Source organism: Manis javanica, chromosome 7, assembly GCF_040802235.1.
Source record: "Manis javanica isolate MJ-LG chromosome 7, MJ_LKY, whole genome shotgun sequence".
In the NCBI taxonomy this organism is placed as follows: Eukaryota; Metazoa; Chordata; class Mammalia; order Pholidota; family Manidae; genus Manis; species Manis javanica.
This window is the reverse complement of record NC_133162.1, coordinates 23103179-23129018: the sequence shown is the minus strand read 5'-3', so window position 1 is coordinate 23129018 and position 25840 is coordinate 23103179. Positions and strand designations below refer to the sequence as shown.

Genomic DNA, 25840 nt, shown 5'->3' with positions numbered 1-25840 from the left:
CTTGGAAATCTCTTGTGTGAATCACCTCAAATATCATCACCTCTGAGATAAAGGCGCAGTACCTTCCAGTGACACCTGTTTGCATTTGTTGGCCTGAATTTGCTTTTACATGTTTTAGGTGGTGGTAGGCCCAGTAAAATGGCCTAAAATGAAATTGTGTGGGCCTTGCCATGTGTTTCTGGCAGCAGTTTCTCATTTGGAGCACTGTGGGGACACCCACTACATACCAGCCACAGCCCCTTCCTTCAAAGAGCTTATAGTCCAGCTGGAAGACCTGATCTAAGGCATCAAATGCCCAGGCAGTTACCTGTGTGATCCAGGTAGTTTGTGCTGTGGGAGACCAAAGGGGAGTGCAGTTCTCACACGGGATGGCACGTGTGCTGAGTGCCAAGATGGGACCTGGCACAGCCATAAGGATAGAGGGAATGAGCAGCAGTGGAGGTTCAGAGGCAGAAATAAATGTGATGTTTGGAGCGTTGAGGCACCCAGGCTCTCCAGCACACTGGGTGATCCTTGACGGGTGGATGTGGTCTAATTATGAAGGGCTTAAACCCCAGGAGGTGGAGTTGAAACTCCTCAAGCTCATGTCTTTGTTTATTTTTGCTGACTTCTCTCATTAACTGCTCATGCGTATATATCTCTGTCCTCCCCTAGGTTATAAACTTTTTCTAGGCAGCAATTCTGCCCGATTATCTCTGTATACATTACCTCACATAGTGTTAGGTGCGCAAATCATTGCAGGGAAGAAAGAAAGATGGGAGAAAGGAAGGAAGGGAGGGAGGAGGCAGGAATGGAGGTGAAGGTCGGAAGGAAGGTGAGAACTCTCTTGCCTGCTGTATTGATAAAGGGCCACATGAAATAAGCCTGGAGAAGTTACTAGGCTAGAAGAGCTGAGCTGCCACCCTGGAGAAACTTTAGCAAGTCCTGGTAGCCTGAGGAGCCAGGCTCAGCCTTGTGGTTTTCCCAGTGCCCTCAGGACAGCAGCTCTGGGCCTGCTGCCAGCTCCCACGGTGCCTTCCCGTGGCCCCAGAGTACTACCCTAGCATTACCTCTGCACTCAATAGATTCTTTCAGCAAACAGGTTCTGGGAGCCAGGCACTGTGCTAGGCACCTGGATATGCTAGACAAAATAGACATGGTCCCTGTGTCCTTAACACTTGTAATCCAGCAGGAAACAGACCAAAAAATCAAAGAGGTAATTGCTGTGTTAAAAACATTAAAGGACAGTTCTAGGCTGCCATGTGGATGTAAACTGAGGGACTCAGCATAATGTGGGAGTCTGAAAGGCCTGCCTTACTAGTGTATATATAACATGGAACCCAACTTAGTCAGATATACAAATATACTTAAGAAATCAAAATATACTGGGTACATGTAATGAGAAGTCTTCTCGAGGTTTGCCTGCCTTAATCTACACATGAGTGAATATAAGAAGGTTCCATAGTTGTGACTGTATCAGTTGTTCTGGTACTAACCTAATTCTCTTGCTAAGAAATTCTGTGTTTGTCTGAGTTGCCTCCTCCCCGTGCACTTCAGCTTTCTTACCTGAAGAACAAAAAATTTGAGTAGTATCATTGGGTGGTCCAGGGATCAGTGCTGGTCCACAGACTGGTACTGGTCAGTCAGTGATGAGATAAATATAGATATGTACATCCACTGAGAGTCCTTAGAAACTTGTATAGTAATTTGACATTTTGCAATATTTTTATTGCATTTACAACAATATTAGTCTGCAGTAGTTTGGGAAAATATATTTAGCCCAAGTGGTTCAAAAAACAGCTATACACGATGACCTCAGAGAACACTTCCAACTCTAAAGCCTTTGATTCTAACTGGGTGGGATAGAAACTTAAAAGACACCCAAGGTGAGCCTGGAGTTGAATGACAATGAATGAGGAGTTGTTATTCTAGAAAGAACTCTTCTTCAGCCTGGGTCTCTGAAACACTAGTTGGGTCAACTCCAATGGGCTGATAGGACACAGAAGTCATGACATCATTTGAGTCAGAGCTTGGGATTTCTGAGAAGACAGCCCCATGTCTTTTGCTAGCAATATAGCTGATCTCCAGGCCAAAGCTGAACAGACCTGACCTAGCTCAGAGCATCGCCGTAAAAGAGGTAGAATAAAAAGGAAAGAAAATCCAATAAACCCAAATGATCATATATATATATATTTGATGTTTGTTCTTTTTAAATTCATTTTACTCTCACCAAGTGGCTCAAAAGCTAACTTTGATTTATAAATGGAATTTAGGAAGTGAGTAATGTGAAATATAAGCAATTTAAACTTTGAAAAGTAGCTCCCACAAATGGGAGTAAAGTTACTTAAAGGATTTCTATTTCCCAAGACCCCAGAAACAATGAATTAAGAGTGTCTCTGTTTAACTGCTGTTAGAGATGGTCCCCTGGGTAAATACTGTGCTTATTAAAAGCTAATACTCAGAAAGGGTATTTAAAAATTAATATTCATTCATGGGCTCATCCAGTGAACAATCCGCAGCTGACATTTTATGGACAGGCTGCACAGAAGACCTGCCTTCATACTAAGAATAACCCCTCCCCCTGCTTTGTCCCTGCTGAACTCTTTCCCTGGGAACATCAATTCCTTGCCTGTCCCTTCATCAGTGTTCAAGGTAGGAGAAGCTGTTCTTGACATGTGATTTTGCTAGGAAACAGCAGGCCTGAGGAGGTGGAGATGGATGAGAGAAGGATCTGGGTTTAGAGGTTGAAAGTGCTGGTTATGGAAGAGCTGGAGGTAAATTAGGGGCAGGCTGGGTATGCCACCTCATTAGCCATAAAAGACTGCTTTTTCCTTGCCAGGAGCAGAGCTGGTTTGTGGTTGTGGCTTTACCACATTGCATTTGGATTATCACTCTAAAGACCTCATTGGTTTTGCCATCATCGGCTACTGTTTATTTGGCAGGCACCGATTGCACATCACTCCATCCTTGCGAGAGGGAATAATATATTGCCCAGCACCAGCCACCAATGGCTTCCTTTCACTTTTCCTGATAAGTGAAACAGCCCTTGGCACAGTTAGTTTCCCTAATTGGCTTGCCTCCTGTTTCTTATGTGGGCTTTACCAATCTTTACCAAGCCTTTACCACTCACCTTACACCCCACCCTTTCCTGTCATTTTCAGCAACCACTGAGCCTGCCTTTACCATATAAAAGAGGCTACGTCATGTAAATGCTCCCTGTGTCCCCTTGCCCCTCCCCCCACAGAGTTTTCTCTCTTTCTCCATATTTCTCTGCTGTGTTGGAAGACTAGCTGTGCCTTCTTAGTCAACTTAAATTTCTGACTTAATTCTGCCTCTTCCCACTTTTTAGGAGCTTCATTTCATCACTCTCTGTCCAGTATCTCCAAATCCTTTATTCCCTTCAACCTAAAGACATCATTCATTCTCTTCCATCCTGAAATGAAAGGAAAAAAGAAAACAGAACTGTCCCACTTCCTTCTAAGGTGACTTCCCTATTTGTCTCCTTTTCTTCATTGTTACATTTTATGAAATTGTTTATAATGAACACGCATCCTCACCTTTAAGCCAACTCGGTCTGGACTCTGCACCGCTCCTCCCTGGATAATCATCGTCAGGGACCTCCTGATGCCAGACCTTGGGCTCTCTTGTCGTTCCTCATTCCCCCTGACTTCGGCAGATACTTTTACTGTTGTCTGCTTCTTCCCAGAATATTTCTTCTTCCTTGATCAGTGTGATTTCCTTCTGTTTTCCTTATCTTCCAGACCATTCCTTGGCTGCATCTGTCCTTGGCTTCTCTTGATCTGGGGACCCTGTGTCAATGTTCCCAGGATGCTCTCATTATTTTCTTGTTTGCTCTTGAAAGGCCCATTTTCCGAGGAAACATACCTACTCTCATCACTGTTAGTCTCTATAAAGACCACCAAATCTTGGCCCCACACTGCTTACTCTGGGATTTCAGGACACATACTTCCCATGTCACATCAGACGTCTCTACCCTGATATTGCTCAGATACTGCTGGATAGCTCTACAGTGATATTTCTCATATACTTCAAAGTCCAAACTATCCATATAGAACATATTGCATTCTCCAAATCCACAAAAACTGCGTCTCCTCCCTCTCCTACTCTCCTAACTTGTTTAAACTATTACTCCTGACTTCTCATATTATTTAAGTGAACAATATCACGATCCATCTACTTGGCTAATCTAGAAATCTCAGATCATCCTGAATGACCTTTATTCATTCTCTTATCCATCCTCACTCACTTGATTCCCCCCACAGAGTTTTCTCTCTTTCTCCATATTTCTCTGCTGTGTTGGAAGACTAGCTGTGCCTTCTTAGTCAACTTAAATTTCTGACTTAATTCTGCCTCTTCCCACTTTTTAGGAGCTTCATTTCATCACTCTCTGTCCAGTATCTCCAAATCCTTTATTCCCTTCAACCTAAAGATTCCCTAAACAACCTAAACAACCATGATTCCCATGCCTGTTTATAACGCCCGCAAGACATTTTCCCAGCTGCACCTGTTCTGTCCCTACTGGCATTCCCTTAAACCAGGTCCTCATCATCTTTTGCCTGGACCAGCCTCCTGTCTGCTCTCTCTGTCTTCAGTTTTGCTACCACTTGAGTCAATCCTTTCATTGCCTTGGAAGTTTTCTAAAACACAGACTACATGATGTTATCCTTTGGTTAAAAACTGCTGTTGAAGTCAAGAGAGAACTACACGAGAATTTTAAATACAAGTGTGATACCACACTGGTGAGTCATGATTACTTGTGAAATGTGTCAAAAATGTTGTGGCCAATGATAAAGAATTGGTGTTGATGAGTTCTCTCTCCATTTTTTGTTCTAGGTAAATTTGAGACAATTCAAGGTTATTATAAAATTATGTCATGCTTACATACTTGCATTCCTAAGTGAACAGAAATCGATCGAATGACAGCTAATGTGTCCCCAGTCTCTTCTATCTCTCTTACTGACCATAGTAAGCTACTTTTTTGTATGGACCATAAAAAGATGAAATGAATGCAAATCATTGCTGTGCAGGATCTCACTGAAGCTTATTCGAGATATTCTCAAAATTGTGTTATACCCACCCAATTGTGTCTTATGTGTCGACCATAGATTTTTCAGGCAATTCAGGTTGAGAAAAAGTAGCCTAGAGGTTAAATCCCCAAACTCTTTAGTGTGGCGTAGAGTACCTTCTCACACCTGATGCCTGGAACATCCTTCTAAATGCACAGTCACTTGCTGATCCTCATCTCCCCACCCATGGTCTGCGCTCACCACTCTGTGGCTTTCGTGCCTTGATATTGTTTACTTGCAGCTCTTCCCTCATGCCTCCCCTTTTCCAGGACATGTAGCTCTAGGCAAACTATTTAATATTTTCTAAAGTGCTGCTCAGAAGTTACCTTGCTTTTGAAACTGCCTGAACTTTCTCTCACGCATCTTCAGAGTGGTAGAGAGTATGTTTCCTCAAAGAGATGTTGTGGCTCTTTCATTGGAAGCTATAATACATTGGCCAGTTTTCTAAGCCTCACCTCGTTCATCAGCCTAATGGTGAGAATGACACTATCTAGCTCATAGAATGCTGTGGCGATTCTGTCATGGAATTACCAAGTTGGGGGGGTTTCTCTAGCCCTCCTGCATTCAGAACAGTTAATATCTGCAACTCATTCAGACAGTACATAGTAATGCCACACTCAGCTGGGGTCAATCTTACTGTGTATCTCTCCAAAGCATATAAAAGGTGGAGTAAATTAATTCTCAGCAAGTTAGATAATGTCCCAAGGTGATTCTCTGTGATACTTTCCAGCAGGGAGGCTTTGAAATACTATCCCTCTTACAGTTAACATGTTGTACTGTGCTGCACCCATCGGCAGATGGATTTATCCTCACACATTTGGACTGGCAGAGGTCGGCCAGCATCTCTCTCCATGTGTCCTTGTGTGCTCCTGGTAAGTTGGCCTCTTTCCTTCTTTCCCCAGCCTCCCATCCCACCCCTCCTTGTAGTCTAGCCAGACCCTTAGCTCACTGACTGAAAGTAATTATGATATCAGGCTGGCGTTTTGAGGCTTGGAAGGGCTCCACTGTCTGTGTAGATTTCATTTCTGACTGGAGTCATTGAGCCTTCACATTATCAAACATGTCACATTTACTCCTTCAGAACAAAGGAAGACAAAAGAATTGGGCTCTTCCCACCTTTTTGCTGCCTCAGAGACTTATTCTTGGGTTCAGTTCCATTTAAATACTTATTGAAAATATAATTCGGGTTAATAGTATGAACATTTGTCACTATTGTCAGCATCTTAACCTTTCATGTCATTATCAGGCCTATTTAACAGATGAGGAAACTGAGGTTGAGAGTGATAAGTAAGCAGTCCAAGTTCACACAATTGGTAATCATAGAGAAAGATCCAACCTAGGCTCACTCCAAAGCTGAGATTTTGACCACAATTTTATACCTCCTCTATGTATCAAGTGGGTTTCCTTAAAGGCTATTTTCAGAATCATCACCAAGAAGATTGCTGGATCAAATAGACTTGAATCAGAGATACCTGGCATCTTCACAGAAAGGGAGAAATCCCAGGTCCTTGGTCCCGGAGCCATTTTCCAGCCTGTGATCAAGGAGCTTGATCATCTATTTGATGGAACCACTGGCCCCAGACCTTTTGAGAACTTTACACTGGAGGGAGGCAGCTCATATTTTCTCCACAAACCACAAGACCCTCCCTTGATAGTTAAACAAGATGATCTCGGCAAAGCTGACAAGATGTTTCTATGTTTGTTAAACAAGAACCATTTGTTTAGCTCAGGAGCATCTGTTGAATAAACAAGATATCTGATGTGCCATTTGCTCATTGGAAATTAACAAACCCTTTAAAAATGGCAATTTGTCAGGAGTTATATGAGGCAGAATTCATTCTCAGCAAGGGAACAAATTGAAACTTCCTTCCCAGGCTTTCTAGAATCCCCCAGAGCCAGTTGTGCAGAAAAAGTTCAGTTTAATTCTGCCATCATTAAAGAAAATATGCAAACAATGATGGGGGAAGAGAAGCGAATGCCCTGTTAGGGAAACTGAAGGGTCCTGGGGGATGTATGATCCCCTCCGGAACATTCATACACATTATTTCCCTTCTGGGTTGTTCCCTTTCAGAGAAGTAGGGCTCCTGGACGGAAGGCAACTTTTTCTTCTCCTATGTTGTTCTCAGGCATCATTTGGCAAAACTGTCATCAGCCGGCATTGTTCCTGTTTGTGGCTTCCTGTGGGGCCAGAAGGGAGGAGGAGAGAGTTTAACGTACTACAGGAATAAAGGAGATAGGGAAAATAATGCAAGGGATGAAAAAGCTGCCTCTGCTCTCAGGGTGCAGCAGCGACAAGGGTGCTGTTTAAAGTGAAGTCCGACCATAGGCCTGTTTTTAAACACAAGAGCTTCATAGTGTTGGTCCATTTTCAACTTAATCCTTGAACAAGCACAGTGCACAGGCACCAGGTGGCCCAAGCGTAATGGACAGTGGATTATAGATAGCATTTACTGAATGCAGTTGCCACGCTAAGCACACAACTGGCATTATTCAGTTATATGTCCACAAAGCTGTATTGCTATGTCCCAGGTACAGATGAGGAAACCAAGCCTTAGAAAGAGGTAGAAATGGGATTTAAATTCATGCAGTTTGGGAGCTTATTGACTACATTATGCTGTTGCATTGCTTCAGATGGTCCTGAAGATGCAAGGTCCCTGGGACCTTTGGTGTGAAGACAGAGGATCGGGCTCTGAACTCTTGAGCCCTACCCTGGGCAGAAGCATAAGTCTATGTGAAGCAAGATCTTCCTGAGATTCCTGGGAAGTGCCGGGTGGTTCAGGTTGGGATGCTGTTCTTGCTGGGTTGCAATGCAAATTCTTTATTTGGAGGGGGTTTGTGGATGGGAGGGGCCATTGAGGGACATGAACTCTCAGGCTTTATATAAGTGGGTCCCTGTGGGCTCTAGTTAGAAGCTAAGGAATTAGCTTACTCTGGGCCCAGAGCAACTTGCTGCCTCATCTCAAACTAGCTTTCTTAACAATTGATCTTGTAAACTTTCTGAATCAGAGAAATTAAAGATGAAAAAGGGCCTATTAAGTAATCTTGCCCCAGCCCCAGACTAAGCGCAATGACTCCCAAGAGAGGGTCCAGAGTGTCTGGTTCAGTTTAATTTTAATTGTCCCAAAGGGTCTGACTTATTGCTCTCCTCCTGGCAGTCCTTCTGCAGGCCGAAGGATACAGGGGCCAGCAGTAGCTCAGAGGACGGTACTGCCCTGTGCCAGGGCTGTGCACGTTCATCCTAGACTCCAGTTTCCAGGGCCTGGGATTTTTCACTTGTTGCTTCTGGGATGTGCTGGGGCTTTGAAAGAATCCTTTTATGGGGTAGATTAAACATGTACCTGTAGATAGTATCTGCTGATTTCGCTGACTCCTCCTATTAGCCAGGAGATGTGCCTACAGAGGTGTCTGTTCAGGTAAAATGTGAAGTTGAGAGTTAATAACAGTAGTGGGTGTTAAAGATTGACCATCCACTGGGAAGACCAGAAACACTAGTGGCTGAGAAGTATTGGGTGTTCTTAAGCCTATACCAGGGATGTCATGCTCTCATCTAGTCTACTTCTCAGAGACGTCAGACGTCTATCAAGATGTCTTAGCTGGTGGTGGTGGGGCTGGGATTTAAAACCAGGTCTCTCTGAGTGCAAAGTGCATGCTTTACCCCATACTGTCTGTCACTGAGTAACAATAAAATATACTGAACAAGGTTGAAGTGAGAAAGAGGAGAAGGCAGGAAGGAGGCAGAGGTGACTTTGAATTGAGAATGACTGATCCTTAGATCAGCTAGGTTCCATTTTCTAGACTGGGAAGCTTGGGCCTGAGTCATGAGCTCTCTGTGCTGGTCCCAGGCATGGAGATTTGAGGGTGTTTGTGTATCTGTGTGCATAGACTGTGATCCCTCCCAGGCCTAGGGAAGGGGCTATTTCATGCCTGTATTCCCTGCTTAGGGAATGATGCTGGGCAGAAAGGGTTCAGTGACTGGTGCATGCAGAGCAAGTATAACTGGTTAATGTTGCTCCGCCCTGCTGCCCCTCCCAAGATGTCCTTCCTTGTTACTGAATGAGATCTTGTCATTCGTTCAATTACTTACCCTTGGCTGCATTGGCTGAGGGCCATGACATATCCATGCACTGCTGGTGGTTGATTTTAGAGCCCAGGATATTATCCAGGAAAGACAGTCTGCATGGAGGACTCTTGAGTCATGGGGCAGGAGAGAAGCATGAGGGCGAGAAGCATGAGGCCCTTAGAGGTAGAAATCAGAAAGAAAAGTGATAAAAGAGGAGTGAGTCAGAGAAGGGAAGGTCATCAGAGAGCAGTCATCTGTATCAGTTTGTCCCCAGGTTGTCCCTAAAGGATTCTTTTGAAGGAACAGGAAAGCATATGTTTTATTTTCTTCTCCTCAGTGCCTTGTGTTTTCAGGATGTAATTTGATCTGTGTGGTGTCACTCTCTGGGAAGCCATAAATTAAGGGAAAGCTCTGTCGAGGTTAAATAGTGGAATCCTTTGAATCCTCTCTATTCTCCCTTGCTCCCTGAAGAAGCTTGGGCAAGTTGCTTAAATTCTCAGGACCTCTGTTTCTGCATTTTCAATTTGTGGGCAATACATGCTTCAAGATTTCTTTTTAGGATTAAGTGATCTAAAGAAATAAGGTGCCTGGGAGAGAGCAGCTGAGGAACACATGCTGGTCATTTGCTCGCCGCCTCCTCTCTCTCCAGCTGAGAAAGGAGACCTCGTGGCACATCACAGGATGGGCCCCGGCGCTGAGGCCGTCTGACCCTGGTTTGCATCTGAGAGCTGCCATTTGTTAGCCACAGTGACTTAGACAAGCCACTTAGCTCCTCCGAGCCTATAATCCCTTGTTAGTAAAATGCAGGCAAAACGTGTAACCTCCCTTGTAGGAATTTTGGTCGTTTGTTCAACCACATGACTGAGAGCCAGCTTTGTGCCAGGAAGTGGAGTTACCATGTGGGGTGAGGAGGGGGCAACAAAAGCAAGGCCCCCTCCCTTCCAGAGACTTACAATCTAGAGGGGAAGCAGGCTTTATTCAAACATTCACACAAGTTACCATGAGTATTAAATAAGGCCACATACACAAAGCACTACGTCACAGGGACCACCCAACATAAGGCAGTGTAGCACACGCATCCTGGTGGTGGTCATGGTCACTGGGAATGCTATGGCTGCCCTCCTGTTCATGGGGGGCTCCACGTGCTTGCAACCTATACCCTCACACACTTGCCTGTTGTCTTCCACACTCATTTAGCCATGTGAACTCACAAGTAGATGCCCTTTTTCTAACTAGTCCTTTCAACCCCAGTTCGGTCTGGGGCAGCTGTGAGGAAGGATGTCCTGTGAAATGGGCTATCTTTGTAGACTCTGAGCAGGTACAGTTCTGCTGGTAGAATGTACCAGAATGTGTGCCCCTAACAGTCCTGAGGCAAAGACTAGGAAATTCTGTTTTCATTCTCTTCAGAGCTAAGATACAATTAAAAATGTTACCACAGTAATTGGCAACATCCATTAACTTGATGAGAATTGCCAGAGGCAGCACATTTTTCCCCCCTTCTGCACATTATTAGTCTATAAATACACCTGGTTCCTTTCTCTTTCTTCTCTAGAACTTCCACAAAACATCCTCCCAGCTGTTCTTCATGCCCTTTGCCTTTTTTAAATTAACTCTCTGAATTCCTCCAGCACTTCCAGTCAGTACCATATAATCTTGCACGTAATCATATGTGGCCTTGTGGCTTGTCTGAGAGGCAGCGTGGAAAGCCCACAGTACAGAGAGCTCTGGGCTCAGAGTCAGCAGAGCCTTGATGATCTTAAGACATCAGCCATCTGAGTTTGCTCATCTGAGGAATGGGAATAATAATGGGAATAATGACATCTTCTTCCCAAGATTAAGGCACTAAAATTAGATGGTGATGTGAAAGTGCTCTACAATTTATCAAGTGTGGGACTTGCTGTCGTTGACCCCCAGCTGCTCCTTCGTCTGCCTGTGCCATGCTTGGTCTTCCTGTCCCCACGGAGATGCAGGGGCAGCCGGTCTCCGGCAGCATGAGGGTGCTCGGTGAGGCTCTCGCCCTCGGTGTGCGGGCCCTACCGGTCGTGAGTGACGCCTCAGGGACCTCACCACCAGGAAGTTCCTCCGCCTTCCAAAGCACTGAACTCATTAGAAAATGCCCACCATAGCTTTCCAACAAGACTGTAAGCTCTTTGAAGGCCTCTTTATGTGTCACCCCAAAAATACCCATTAAAGGAATAGTGTACTCATAGGGGATGGGTAGTGGGGCCTGAGAATGGCAGTTCCAAAATCAAATGGCTGGGAACAAGGACTCAAGCAGTTCTCTGCGACCACTCTGCAAGTGTTGCAACACTCTTGGTCCTATTTATAGGATTAGTAAGTCTCCTGTGACCAATGTTTGTCTTTTTTAGGCTGTGGCATGTAACACGGTCTTGTTTGGGAATTTATAGCTGTTCACTGGAGCTATGTCAGGCTGTAGCTCACACATACCTTGCAAACAAATGGGCCAAGTGGTAGGCTGTTTGCCCACTCCCCGAGTGCTCACACATAGTGGGGATTCAGTAACCACTTGCCGAGTGATTGCCGATTGTACTCCTAGTGGACCAGTTCAGTTGTGTTTAGGTAAAGCCTCATGAATTGTCACTAAATTAACACAATCACAAAACCACAGTGGCAAAGCTCCGCTTCAGGTTACTATTGCCAGCGTGCAGCAGGGTGTTGGCCGTGGTTCACTGAGCTTCTTCAGTTAAGTTCAGCCTCCTTGTCTATTTGGGGGGACTTGGTGTGTGTACGCCTGTCCTGGAAATATTTCACGTCACTTCGGGATTTGGTTCCAATCTTGTAGATCTTAAACCTATCAAATTAGACAATATAGTTAGTTTCTTTCTTTTTTCCTTCCTTCCTTCCCTCCATCCCTCCCTTCCTCCTTCCTTCTTTTCTCCTTCCCTCTTTTCCTGTCTCCTTCCCTCCCTCCCTTTCTTCCTTCCTTTCCTTTCTTTCTCTGCTTCTCTGGTAGGAAATGGTATTCTTATGACCCAGTATAAACCTATGTTTTTTTTGTGTATCTTGAAGTTACATGACAAATACAGAGTCTACCGCATGAGATTCTCTCTGATATATTCTATTCCATTTCATTCTAATTCCAAGACTGATTGCTCCAAAGCACATGTTACAGTCTCTCTAACTAACCCTAAAATCTGGGAAACAAATATCTTTCACCCAGCTTGACATGGGGGTCTATTCCTTGTCTAATCAGCTGTAGACAGGGACAGGACCATATAGTATCGACATGGGCCTGGGGTCTGCACCTGGAAATTTGTGAGTCTGGGGGAAGCCAGCAATGGACAGAGGTAGGGATGACTTGTGATTTGGGGAGAAAGCTCCCCCAGTGCCCACTAGAGGAACGGTGTTCATTTGAGCTGGATGGGATCCTTGAGGTTTTGCTGCCCCAGCGTTTTCACAGGATGACCACATTTTTCAAGCAAATCACAGATGACTGTGTTTGACAGGTCCAATATTGCTCTGAGGATAAATGGTGAAAATGGCAGCATAATTATGTAAAATGAAGACTTTATTCACTTAATTGCCTGGAGATTAATTAAATGAATGAGATCTGTTTTACCATATTGTGGACCTATTTTCGACGTACATCCTAAACATACCGCTGGGGTTATTATTGTTTTCATTTGTGTATTTGTTCCCTTTCTCAACAGATACTAAATAAATGCAAGCAAGTCACAGTGCTAGGTACTAGTGGAAAACATGATTTAATCAGGTCTAGAGCCTGTCTTTAAGGATATACAATCAAAAAGGAGAAAAAATTTAGGAACATGAATAACTAAAGGAGGAGTCAGACAGACAATGCGTGAAAGCAGGCTCCAGCTCTTTCCCATCCTGTACCAATGTTTGGGCAGTTTGACATCCTGACATTTCCTTTTCCTCATCTGAAAAAAAAAATTATGCTAAAAATTTCAAAAGCTTGTTTAAAGATTAAGTGAGATAACAAATTGATAGTAAAACTTATTAGGTACTCAATAAATACTAGTTGCACTTCAGGTAATATGAGCACTCTAAGAGTAAGCATTATATAGTTTTAAGTTAATGCATGCCTCTCTTCAAAATGTTTTACATGCATTTCGTTCATTCAGTTCTCATAAAAATAATAAGGCAATGTTATTGTGCTTACCCATTGTGTAGATGAGAAATTGAGGCACAGAGAGGTTAAGTAAATTGCCTATGATCCCACAGTTAGTGAGTGACAGAGCCAAGATTCTAACTCAAAGAGTATAATGCCAGAACTCACGTTCTTAACTACCCTACAGATACATGATAAGGAGAGGCTATTTCAGACTGAGTTTGTGGAGGCTGGATTTTGAGTGACTCTCAACTCTAATTGCACATTGTTATCACCTGGGAGCATCTAAAAGCTCTTGATTCCTGGACTCTCCTCCAGGCTAGTGGTTCTTAGAGTGTGATTCCTGACCATCACTGTAATATCATCTAGATATTCGCCAAGAATGCAGTGCTTGGGCCCCAGAGGTTCCAATCAGAAACCCGGAGGGTGGGGCTCAACGTGTGTGTTTTAGCAGAGATTCTGATGTTACTGAAATGTGAGAGGATTGTTGCTCCAGACCAATTAAACCAGAATTTCTGGGAGTAGGGCCTGTGCCTTTGTTCAGTATTTTTAGAAAGTTTTGCAAGGTATTATGATATTCGCCAGGGTGCGGAGCTTTCATGGAAAGTAGGTACTGAGCTGGGCCATAAGCAGGGAATATGCAGCGTGGAACAGAGGAGAATTCCAGGTGGAGAGGCAGCTTGAGCAAAGACATAGGGGGAGAATGTGGCGTGAATTGGAACAACATGTTGAGGTAAGATTATTTTGTAATTTAAATGTCTAGCTAATCAGTTGGTAAAGAATTTGTAGTTTGACCTTACCAGCATTTTACCCTTAATACTGCCCTCGTGCATACCCAATGTCCAGTTTTCTTATTTCTGGGGAAAGTTTTGCTCTGGGATTCACATCCACACAGAGAGAAAAACCCAGGGGAGATTTAACTCTGTCACTTTCTCATGTCAGCCAAGTGTGTTATGAACAGGCTGGACTGAAGTTCCAAACTGGACTGTAGGGCTAGATGATACAAACTAGCTGAGTCTTTGGACAATTGTGTGAGGCTCAGTTTTCTGATCTATGAAGTAAAGTGTTGGACGAGATCAGGGTGTTTTCAAAGGTTGCCACATCCAACTCTCTCAGGCACTGTTGCTTCTGAGAAGTTCCTGTTTGACTCCCTTTATATGTTAGGACTTGGAGACTGTGTTTGAGCAGAGGGTTCAGTTGCTAAAAATAAAATTGAAAGTTACTTGACCTTTTTTAGGTCAAGATGTTATATCAGTAACATCTGTGAGAATAAGGTTCTAGAAGCTGATTTCAGCTTCCCTGGAGGTGTGGCTCTGGCTCCTTATTTGCTTTTGTTCCTGGGTCCTTGGTCCTTGGTCAGAACTCAAAAGGGCTCTCAATTTTGTAGAGTACATCAACTACCTTTCCTCTCTTGGTTTCCCATGATCCTGTGTGCTGATGTCAGGCTTGCTAATCGTTATGAAGTTAAATATTCCCAGGAGGAAAGTACCTCACACTTTATTCAGGTCTGTATAGGTCTCTTCCCTTTTCAGGGAGAGCAATCCACATGATAGACATTACCTGGGACACAGGCAGGAAAGTGAGATCTCTTTTGGCCATAAGAAAGGTTTGTCTTGGAGAGCCAAACATGAGCTGAAGGCTTACACAGGGCCTTAGAAATTTTGTCTGGCTCAGTGAAAATAATGTAATCATTCATTCAACAAACAATTACTGAAGATCTACCATGTGTCAAGCTCTGTGATGGAAATGCTGATATAAGATCCAGCAAAGGCCTATAAGGTCAAGAAGTGTTTCCCACAGGCAAAAAAGGCAGTTACAATCCAGTGTGGTGATGTCTACCCTGGAGAGAACAGGTGTCACAAAGAGCCCCTATCAGGAGTTGGTTTCCTGGAGTTGTGATGTATAATCAGTCTGAAGAGAAAGGTGCCTAAACTGAATTCTTCCATAGAAGGGACTTCTCATGTCTAGTGCCTAGAACAATGCTGCATTATTAGGCACTCAACATATATAGAACTGAGGTGTGGAGAAGGAAGAAGTCAGGAAGAGAGGTAGATTAGTTTTTCCTGTTCTTCAAATGGAAAATAATAATAGCTAAAATGTAAAGAATGTTGCCTATGCCAGTCACTATTCTAAGTGTTTACTACTTGCTCACTTAATCCCCAAGTAGATATTATGATCTTGTCATTTTACAGATGTAGAAACCAAAACTCATTACTGCTGTATATATACAAAATGTGGTGGGGAGTTTGTCCAAAGAGGTCTGATCCTACTTCCCTTCTTGAACAAGAGTGGAAAGATTTAGTGGAAAAGATTCATTTAGTGAAAATGAGTCAATCATGTGTGTTAGGTTTTAGAACAACCTATTGTGTGATAAGAAATTTAACCACTGAGGAATTTTAAGTGTTCAAAAAAGTTTTCCTAGATTCATACCTGCTCTTGATAACTTAACTCTTGTTTTGTTAAATTGTTCTATAGTCACTTGATTACAACTAAGAATACACAGAACCAAATAAAGTTCTTCTAATTTGGCATTAGTAATAATATGTACTGATACAATTTCTCTTTGCTATCTGATACTTTCTAGAAACTTTCTGGGAGTTTCCTTCCATGTAATTTCATTGGGATGCTTGAAAAATCATTTTTACTTTGTTGTAGGTGTTCAGCACAGGGAATTTGAACTTAACCATGTCTGGTTCTAGGTTCTAGGTTGCCCATATATTGTCCTATAATTATGAGCCTTGATATTTCTGTGGTGTCACTTGTAAATTCTCCTCTTTCATTAATTATTTTATTTATTTGAGTTCTTTCTCTTTTTCTTGATAAATCTAGCTAAAGATTTCTCTATCTTGGTTATCTTTTTAAAAAACAGCTCCTGGTTATAGTTCAGGTACATTTTTCTATACCCACTTCGTTGAGAGATTTTTGTTATGAGTGGATGTTGAATTTTGTCTACTGATTTTTCTGCATTTATTGAGATAATCATGTGATTTTTATCATTCATTATTTTAATGTGGTCTTTTATATTTAGTATACTTGGATGTTGAACCATCTTTACATCCCTGTAATAAATTCCACTGTATCATGGTGTATGACTTTTTAACTATACCGTTGAATTCACTTGCTAATCATTTGTTGAGGTTTTTTGCATCAGTGTTCATCAGGGATATTGGTCTGTAATTTTCTTATAGTGGCCTTTTCTGATGTTTGTATTATGGTGATGCTGGCTTTGAACAATTAGTTTGGAAGTGATTCCCTTCTCTTCTGCTTTTTGAAAGAGTTTGAGAAAGATTGGGTATTAGTTCTTCTTTAAATGATTGTTAGAATTCACTAGAAAAACTGTTTTGTACTAGACTTTTCTTTGTTAGAAGGTTTTAAATTAATGATTCAATCTCCTTACTAGTAACTGTTCTGTTCAGATTTTCTATTTCTTCATGATTCAGTTTTGGTAGGTTATATGTTTTTATGAATTTATCAGTTTCTTCCAGATTACCCAATATAGTGTCCTATAATTTTTCATAGTAGTCTCTTTTGACCTTTCTGTGGTGTCAGTTGTAATTTCTCCACTTTTCATTTGGTATTTTATTTATTTGAATCCATTCTATCTTGGTAAGTCTGGCTAAAGATTTGTCTACTTAATTTTTTTAAAAATCGAGCCCTTGGTTCCATTGATCTTTTCTATTGTCTTTTTAGTCTATATTTCATCTATCTATACTTTGATCTTTGTTATTTACTTCCTTCTAATAATAACTTTGGGCTTCGTTTGTTCTTCTATTTCTAGTTCCTTTAAGTGTAAAGTTTGTTTATTTAAGATAAAATTATTGCCTAATATATGATCTATCCTGGAGAACATTCCACGTGCACTTGAGAAGAATGTGTATTTTGCTGCTTTGGGTAAAATGTTCTATATCTATGTCTGTTAGGTCCATCTGGTCTAATATGTAATTTAAGGTCAATGTTTCTTGACTTTATGTCTGAATTATCTATTCATTTTGTTGAAAGTAGGGTATTGAAGTCCCCTACTATTATTGTATTACTATTTCTCCCTTCAGATCTGTTAATATTTGCTTTATATATTTAGGTTCTCCCATATTGGGAGCATAAATATGTCAAATGTTATGTCCTTTTGATGAATTAACCCCTTTCTCATTATATGATGACCTTTTTTTTTTCTCTTGTTATAATCTTTGGCTTAAATTCTATTTTATCTTATATACTGTAGCTACCCCTTCTTTCTTTTGGTTTCTATATGCATGGAATGTCTTTTTTCATATATTTACTTTCAGTCTGTGTGTGTCTTTAAAGCTTGAGTCTCTTGTAGGCAGCATATAGGTCGGTCTCATTTTCTTTATCTCTTCAGCTACTTTGTCTTATGATTGGGGGATTCAGTCTATTGACATTTAAAGTAATTATTGATAGGTATAGACTTACTTTTGCCATTTTGTTTAATGTTTTCTTGTTCTGTAATTCCTTTGTTCCTTACTTTATCTCTTGCTCTCTTTGTGACTTGATAATTTTCTATAATGGCATTTTCTCATTCATCCAGTCTGTAGGCATCAGTCAACTAGTTTCTGCATCTCTTTCAGAAGGAATTGCCCCATGTGTAGCTATACATTTGGTGTGTCCATGGGAAGAAGGGGCCTCAGGAGTATCCTATTTTGCCATTTTGGTCTACTCTCTCTCTTTCTTTATGAATCTCTGTGTGTGTTTCTCTCTCTCTCTCTCTCTTCCTCTCTGTCTTTCTCCCGGCTCCCTCTATCCTTCTCTCCTCTCTCTCTCTCCTGTGTATCTTGTCTCTCTCTTGAAAGGGTCCTCATATCAACCTTTCTCTCCCTGCTTTTCTGTAAGACTTCCTGTCACAATGCCAATTCTCTTTCTCTCTGTATGTCTACATCATTCCTTCACACATACTCTTCCTATCAGGCTGGAAACATTTTTCCCAACAATCGTGGCCTGGTGACTAGAGAGGAAAGATGATTCTTTCCTATCAGCTCTAATTAGAGAAACCCTCTAAACTGCCCTGGCATGTCTCAGTTGCCGTGGCCAACATGGCTCATGATCACGCTGGATTCTGTATCATCTGAGTGTTCAGAGGAATGAGCTCCTGTGACTGACCACCATGGACCAAATACTTGGCTGCAGTTGAGTAGAACAGTTTGCAAAGGATGAGAGAGTGAGAGGGGTAATCAGTTGGTCAGGACCACAGGTGTCTATTCTAGGGAGCCAAGACCAACCCAAGAGAAACAAACATCTTAATATGAGTGCTGGAAGCTGTAGGATCCAGAGTCTGAATTCTCTGGAAGTCTAAAGGAGGAAGGTCACTGTGAGCTAGAATGACCAGGGAAATCTTCCAGGAGGACGTAATTCTTGGTCTTAGCCTTAAAAAAATCTAAGATTGTAGATATATGGAAGAGAGTGAGTGATTCTGGGAGAAAAAAGAGTTTCTGTGCTTGTTTTGTTGGTGTTGTTTGCCTTAAGCTTTCTACGGAGCAAAGACTTTTCTTTTGTTATAGAGCATAGTACCTGGTGACCACAGGTAGGCTTAGTCATTATGGTTCCAGTTCTTTCCATCCTACCATGCCATTGACCTTGGGGAAGGACAGAAGAATAATACCTAAGAAGTTTCTAAGCCTGAGAATACCAATGTGCATAAAAGGAAACGGGAAGATTATGGAACAGAGGTGTCCATATAGTTCCTTCTGGTGCCCTCAGACCTCAAGTGAGTTCCATGTTGAAATTTTGGTATTATCATAGCAGATTGGATTGTTTATTACTTTAATAAACACATTGGTAGCACCAGATACATACTGGGCACGTAGATGCCAAAGACCCAAAAATAAATAAATGGGATATTACCACTTTAAAGTTTACATCCAGGTATGGAAGGCAAAGATGCACAATTACACGAGTGATGTGATCGAGCCCATCAGAGCAGTGATTCTAAAACTTGGCTGCACATGCCAATCACCTGGGAGTTTTAAAAAATAGTGATGCCTTGATCCTGTCCCAGAGATTTTGATTTCACTGGTTTGGTGAGAGCCATCTAGATATTTCAGATCTCCCCCTGTAGCTTTCATGAGCAGCCACAATTGAGATCCAGGTAAGGATGCTATGGAAGCAGATAAAGGGCCCTTCAGGAAAATGAGGGACGGAAGGGCTGCCGCAGGGGTAAAGCCAAATGAGCTTTGACAAGTGAGTTCCCTGGAGGAGAAAGAGGGCGGGGAGGCAGAAGGATGTGGAGGACACTGCAAGAAAAGGAAAGACGGGCCAAGAAAGATGGGAACTGCTTCTGGCTGATATGTTAGTAAATCTCTAGTTCTGGCTTTGTCCCTGTGTGACCTTAGACAAACATAAACGTCTCTGTGCCCTGATGTCTCATTCAGTCAAATATAACCAATGATACTTGTTGTCTTTACCTTAGGAACAAAGAAGGTGAAGAAAAATTAAAAGACAGATCATAAATGAACTTTCTAAGTAATTGAAGTTTAACCATTCAAAATGTAATCATTTTAACAAGTAAAGATCATTTGATTTTTCCTAACATATATCACGTACAATCCCGGTTTCTTTAACAGAATGCATTGATACCATTTGCCCCCTGCTTCCAGTTTTTTATGCCATTAGCCTGTGAGCATAGATGTTAGGTACTGAATTGTGTTATTATATAGTAAAGACCTCAGGGCCACTGAGAAGTGATGAGCTTTATGGTGAGGAAGATCACGTTTTGAATTCTTAGGCCTGTTTTTCATAGGTTTTCTATGAAAACCTTGCCTTCTCTTGCTGTCTGGGTATCAGCAGTTGATTCTCACCATTTTAAATTCTACCTTTTCTTGTTAACTTGCTGCTTCTTACCTGTTGAGAAAACCAGAAAACCAATATTAGAATGATATTTGAAATAAGAGCAAATAGTGAGTAAGAGCTTGCTGAAGAGAGTGAGTCATGCGGTCTCCGCAGTGCATGGATGTTTTAATGTCTGTGTCGCCTCGTTTAGCTGACATCCTCTGGCCTGGCTATCTCATACAGGGAATGGCTAGCTGTGTATTATGTGTGCATGGTTTGAGGCACACAAGGATTGGTTTGCAAGGACTCTCGGCCTTCCTTCTGGCTATTGGCCATAGACTTTAAGGTTCCTCACCTCAGTCACCAGAAGAATGCTATCCTCGTCAGACCAGATTTTGAAGGTTTGCCAGGCAGAAGGAAGGAATGGTACATAGAATCAAACTCAGTAGGGAGCACGAGAGTGCCTGGAAGCAAACAGCCAAAACAGAGGTTACCCCACTTCCCCAAAAGACAGAACAGGGTACCAAGCTGTGCTCTCCCAGTGGAAGGGCAGAGGGTCAGGAAGAGGTGGAAGTGATCAGGTGTGGCAAGACAGGGAGATGGAAGGCCAAGGGGAAGAGAGAACTTACTAGAAGGTGTGAGGTGGTGAAGGGCCAAGGACAGAGGTTTAGACCAGCTGCAAACTCTGTATTCTTTTATTTGAGTCACCAGCTTCCTGACACCATTCATAAGTGACCCTTACAGGTGACAGCTGTACCATACTGCCTGGCAGTCCAGGGGCCAAATTCTATGAGTTCCCATGGTGTCCTGTTGGGCAAGCAGCTTTCTGGGTAATAGTCAGCCCTGAATACTTTCCCACTGTGTTGTCTTTGTGGTCACTGAGCTTCTATGTCTCCCTTCTTCTGCAGGTCAGTGGCCGGACTGGATAAGGAGGCAGACCTCGTGCACATGGAGGTGCGGACCACGGATGGATGTGAGTGCTCAGTCCGCCAGGCTAGGCCCAGGGAGATCTGCCTGCAGCTCTCTCCTCCCCCAATTGCATTTTAATGTCTTGGGAAGATGAAAAGCCCTGAGCCTCATTACCGCCATATCCATTCTATTTCCCAGACTGGGGGAGAGGCCTCCCATACCAAGGGAGACGTTTCATTGAAATGAACCCTGAGGAATGAATTTTCTAGGGATGTAAGTTAATGCGATGAATTTTTAGTCTCTTGTTAGTAATTTCCTGGCATCTTCAGTGTAATTCGAATAGGGATGTCCATAGCTCTCCATGCTATTTTGCATTCAAATATTCACCTGGTGAATTGCAGGGGCTGCTAGCTTAAAAAATGAACCCTTCGTATAGCCAAGGTTTCCAAAAAAAGTTACCAGGCAGTGATTAGCAAAGCTGCTTATTCATTCAATCCACAAATATCTAGGGATGGCCTACTCTGTGCCAGGCATTATTCTAGGCCCTGGAGGTACACTGGTGAAGAAGACCCATTTGTCATTGCAATCAAGCAATACAATCCCCAAAATTTCAAACATGTGTCCCTTTGCATGGTGTACCTTTTTAAATCTTACATAGAATTTAACTATAAACTATCATTTTGCACCACTTCAAGCATTTCACTCTTCCCAGAGTTGATCATTTTTATAGAGCTCTTCCCTATCCAAGGAAAATAAAATCAGCTTAAGCAAAACTATTAACTATGTGAAAATAAATGAAATATAGAAAATACAGGGAGCTATAATTAGCATATCATGGGTCAACAATAGAGCCAAAAACCACAGAGCTAATGGTGATCCAGGAACGCAGCAGAGCAGATTCCTGCCTGTGAGTTGGGGTCCTGGGTCCTGCTGCCCATTTGCCATGAGGCCAGGGGACATCCCTTCTAACTTCTGTGCTTCAAACTTCCCTTGTCACTGCTTTGCCCTGCCTACCTCATAGGGTTACAGGTAGACGAAGTAGAGAGGAATTTTCTAGAAATTATAAAATGTACAAATGTGAGGAGATTATGTTTTGACTTGGCTTTGGGAGTTAGGAGTGTCATTCAAACCACATTAAGTAAAACTACATGCACTTTGTCCATGATAAATCTACTGTTGTTGAGGCCAAACAGATGCATGTCAGAAACAGGCATTTGGGGGAATATGTTTTATTTGCTTTGTTTTTATATTTGAAAGAGAGGCAGTCACCGTTTGTACTCTGTGTTCGGCACTCTGTTGAGTACTTGATTCACTTTTTTTTTTTCTGGTCTAATTTGATTCTTGAATAAATGTAAGTCTCTGAAGCAGGCAGGGATGAGAGATGACCCACACTCTTAAAAAAAAAAGTTTTTAACAGAAGAGCTATTGAAGATTTAGGGATGTATTCAAATTCACTGATCATGAGGATGGTGAAGCCTGGATTCAAAATTATATTATCTGATGTTTATAGCTGAGAAAGACACCAGGGGAAGAATGAGATGTAGGGTTTGAAGAAGCATAGCAAGACAGCAGGAGGAGATCAGAAGATGATCCCAGGCCAGTTCTCAGGACAACTCCCACCTTTGCTTTGCTTCCCATGGCAACCTTTTAAAGCCACATATGTGCTCTGTGGTGGCTGTAATATTTCAGGTGTTGGAGGAAACTTTATAGGACTGTCTGACCCCTTGCCTAGTGTAGGGAATCCCTTCCTCCAAAACCTCTACCATGTGTCCTCAGGTTGTCTTAGTTCAGGTTTAAGATGCATCCTTTTCCACTGCTAGACAGCTCCTATGTTTTGTTTTATTAAGCTTAAACTTATTTTCTGAAAGTTTAAGAATTCTGGTCCAAATTGGGATAAGGCCTATGGTGCAGGACTGCTGCAAAATTTTATGAGCTTGAAAATGCAAAACACATAGAAGAGTTCCTGGCCTATTGTCAAGAATTGAAAAAAGCAGACAGAAATATAATAGGGATGAATGTCGTGTGCCACACTTAGATTAAAGTGTCATATATATTAATTCTGTTCCATTTTCTAGGTTCTTAGAAATCTGTTTTTCAGTAGTTGAAAGAATCTTTTGAGCCTAATGATTTGGCTCAAACACACCTTTATTTAGAAAGTGCACCTAACGAGAGTGCGTTAACCTCTTGTGTTTTATTTTACATACCCTAATTGAAATATATGACACCTTTTTCTTGTGCTATGTGGTAAATGCTTTCTCACACTCACACACTCACATGTGTATACACATCTCTATCTTTGATCATCACAAAAAGGCCCAGCATACATTTTCAGTTCCTTTTTTTTTCTGATGTGGTAGCTTGAACTCAAATTTACCCCAAAACGCAGCTAGCTAATGATTAAATAAAAATTCTTTCAAAGCTCTCAACATAGCAGAAATAGAAGGGAATGTCTGATAAAGGACATCTACGGAAGACCTACAACTAATGTCATACTTAATGATGAGATACTGAATGCTTTTGCCCTAAGAATGGAAAAGGCAGAACAGTTTCCTCTTACCACACCTGTTCATTATTATACTATAAGTCCTAATAAAGGAAAAAAATGAAATGCAATTTATACGGATTGCAAAGGAAAAATTAAAACTGTTGCTATTCTCATTGACATGATTGTTTATGACTATCCCAAGGAAAAAGCTACAAAAAAATTTTCTAGAATTAATAAGTAGGTTAAGCAGAGCTGCAGGATATAACACATGGTGAAAGTGGAGAAAGGGTGTTGTTTTTAGCAAATGGTGTTTGCTAAAAATTGGGCAGCCAGAGAGGGAAAAATGAACTTCAACCTGTGATTGACAGTGTATACAGAATTTAACTTAAAATGAATCATATTTATGAATTGTAAAATAAAGAATTATGAGGCATTTAGAAGAAAATATAGGAGAAAATCTTCATGACCTTTGGTTCACACCAAGAGCAGAATCAACAAAGATTGATAAACTGGACTTCATCAAAATTAACATTTGTTATTCAGAAGACACATAAAGACAATGGGAGAAAATATTTGCAAATCATACATATATCCAACAAAGGACCTGTAGCCAGAACATGTAAGGGACTTTTAAGACAGAGCAGTATTAAATAATGCAAGTTTTCTAAAAAATGGGCCAAAGTTTGAACAGAACATTTATCAGAGATGATGCAGAAGATATAAGTATGACAAACAAGTTCATGAAATGATATTCAACATCACTAGGCATTAGGGAAATTCAAATTAAACCCACAATGAGATATATTACATCCCAATTGGAATTGCTAAAATAAACAGACTCTATCTTTATTGTGTCTTCTAAAGAACAAATGTTAATTTTGATCAAGTCCAACAAGGATGTGCTAACAAGGATGTGAAATAGTTGGAATTCCTGGTGGGAATGCAGAATGGTACAGCCACTCTGGAAAAGCATTTTGTCAGTTTCTTATAAAGTTGCACACACCTTATGATTCAGCAATTCCACTCCTACATATTTACCCTAGAGAAATGTTGTATTCACACAAAAACCTGCACACAAATGTTTGTAGCAGATTTATGAATAATCACCAAAAACTGAAAACTACCTAAACATCCCTGAATAGGTGGATGGATAAGCAAGCTGTGGTGTATCTGTAGAAATGGAATACTACCCAGCCCCATAGATACACGTAACAACATGGATGAATTTTCAGTCATCATGTGAAATAAGCTGGTCTCAGTAGGCTACACACTGTATGATTTCATCTATATGACCATATGGAAAAGGCCAAACTATAGAGATGAAGAATAGATCAATTGGTTTCCAGGGTGGGGAAATATTTGGCAAGCGAGCAGAATGAAAGAATTTTCTTGGGTGATGTAACTATTCAACAACCTGATCATGGTGGTGATTACATAAATCTGCATATCTGTTAAAACTTTAAAACCGTATGCTCCCCAAAAATGGCTGCAAATAAATTGTAAAATATCTGTATTAAAAAATAGTTCTAAGATAAAAATCTTTGGTGAGAAAAGCTAGCACACACAGCTCTTGACTTCTAGTTCTGGAGAACTTCTTACCTTTTCTGATTAATTAATTAGTTCATTGATCCACTGAGTTCATTTATTCAACCAACATTATTTAAAATCTATTTGTTCTGGGCACTGAAGGGACATACAGGTGAATGTGATATCATCTCTGCCCTCAAGGTGCTTGTTGGGGATATGAGCAAGGATTCAATGATTCTAACACAATTTGACAGGAACATTAGTCAAGTTGGGTATGTATGTTGAATTGTAAGTGAGAATGTGAATAATAGCTTAGGAAAGTTGGGGGAAACTTCTCTGACAGATGAAATGTTTGATCTGGTACTGGTGAGGTTAATAGGAATTTATCAGAATATTCTGGGTAGAGAGGAGAACTTAACAAGTTCCCAGAGTCATGGGAGGTGGTGTATGCAAAGCAGTGGGTTATGATCTGTGGCTGGGAAAGAAGAGAGATGGGCTGGCAAAGGCAGGTTGGGAGTGGTAAGTAGCTTCCTGAGCCACAGTTCATGCTGGCCACCAAGTCATCCCAGGCCAAGCTGTTCTTAGCCATTTATAATGAAAAAGCTTCATGATACAACTGTGATTTCCCTAGCTGCGACCTTAGATATGGATAATACTGGTCTCTGATTGGCTGTTTCAGTTCCTTTCTACCTGCCTCTCTGTTTGCATGTTTTACGTTTGCATGTTTTATGTTTAAGATATAGCAACTGATGGATGAAAAGCTGGTACCCATTCCAGCTCATTCAGACCCTGGCTCTGAGCAGTTACACTCCATCTCTGGAGCACAGGAAGGTTTGCTGTTTTCCTCATCTCCCATCCTGTCTGGCTTGGCTCCTGACTCAACAGTGATGCTGGGAACTGAAGAAGGCAGCTGCTTGTGTCTG

The 25840-nt window shown here is 41.6% G+C and overlaps 1 protein-coding gene across 4 annotated transcripts in view; it reads left to right on the top strand.

Annotated features, from left to right (window-relative positions):
* The window catches only part of SORCS3 (sortilin related VPS10 domain containing receptor 3), a 561511-nt gene that overhangs the window by 381854 nt on the left and 153817 nt on the right, over positions 1-25840 (top strand). For all 4 annotated transcript variants that reach the window (XM_073240462.1, XM_073240460.1, XM_073240459.1 and 1 more), the window contains exon 6: positions 20905-20969. In XM_073240462.1, coding sequence (XP_073096563.1) covers positions 20905-20969 — 65 coding nt within the window. The remainder of the gene's footprint in view (positions 1-20904; positions 20970-25840) is intronic.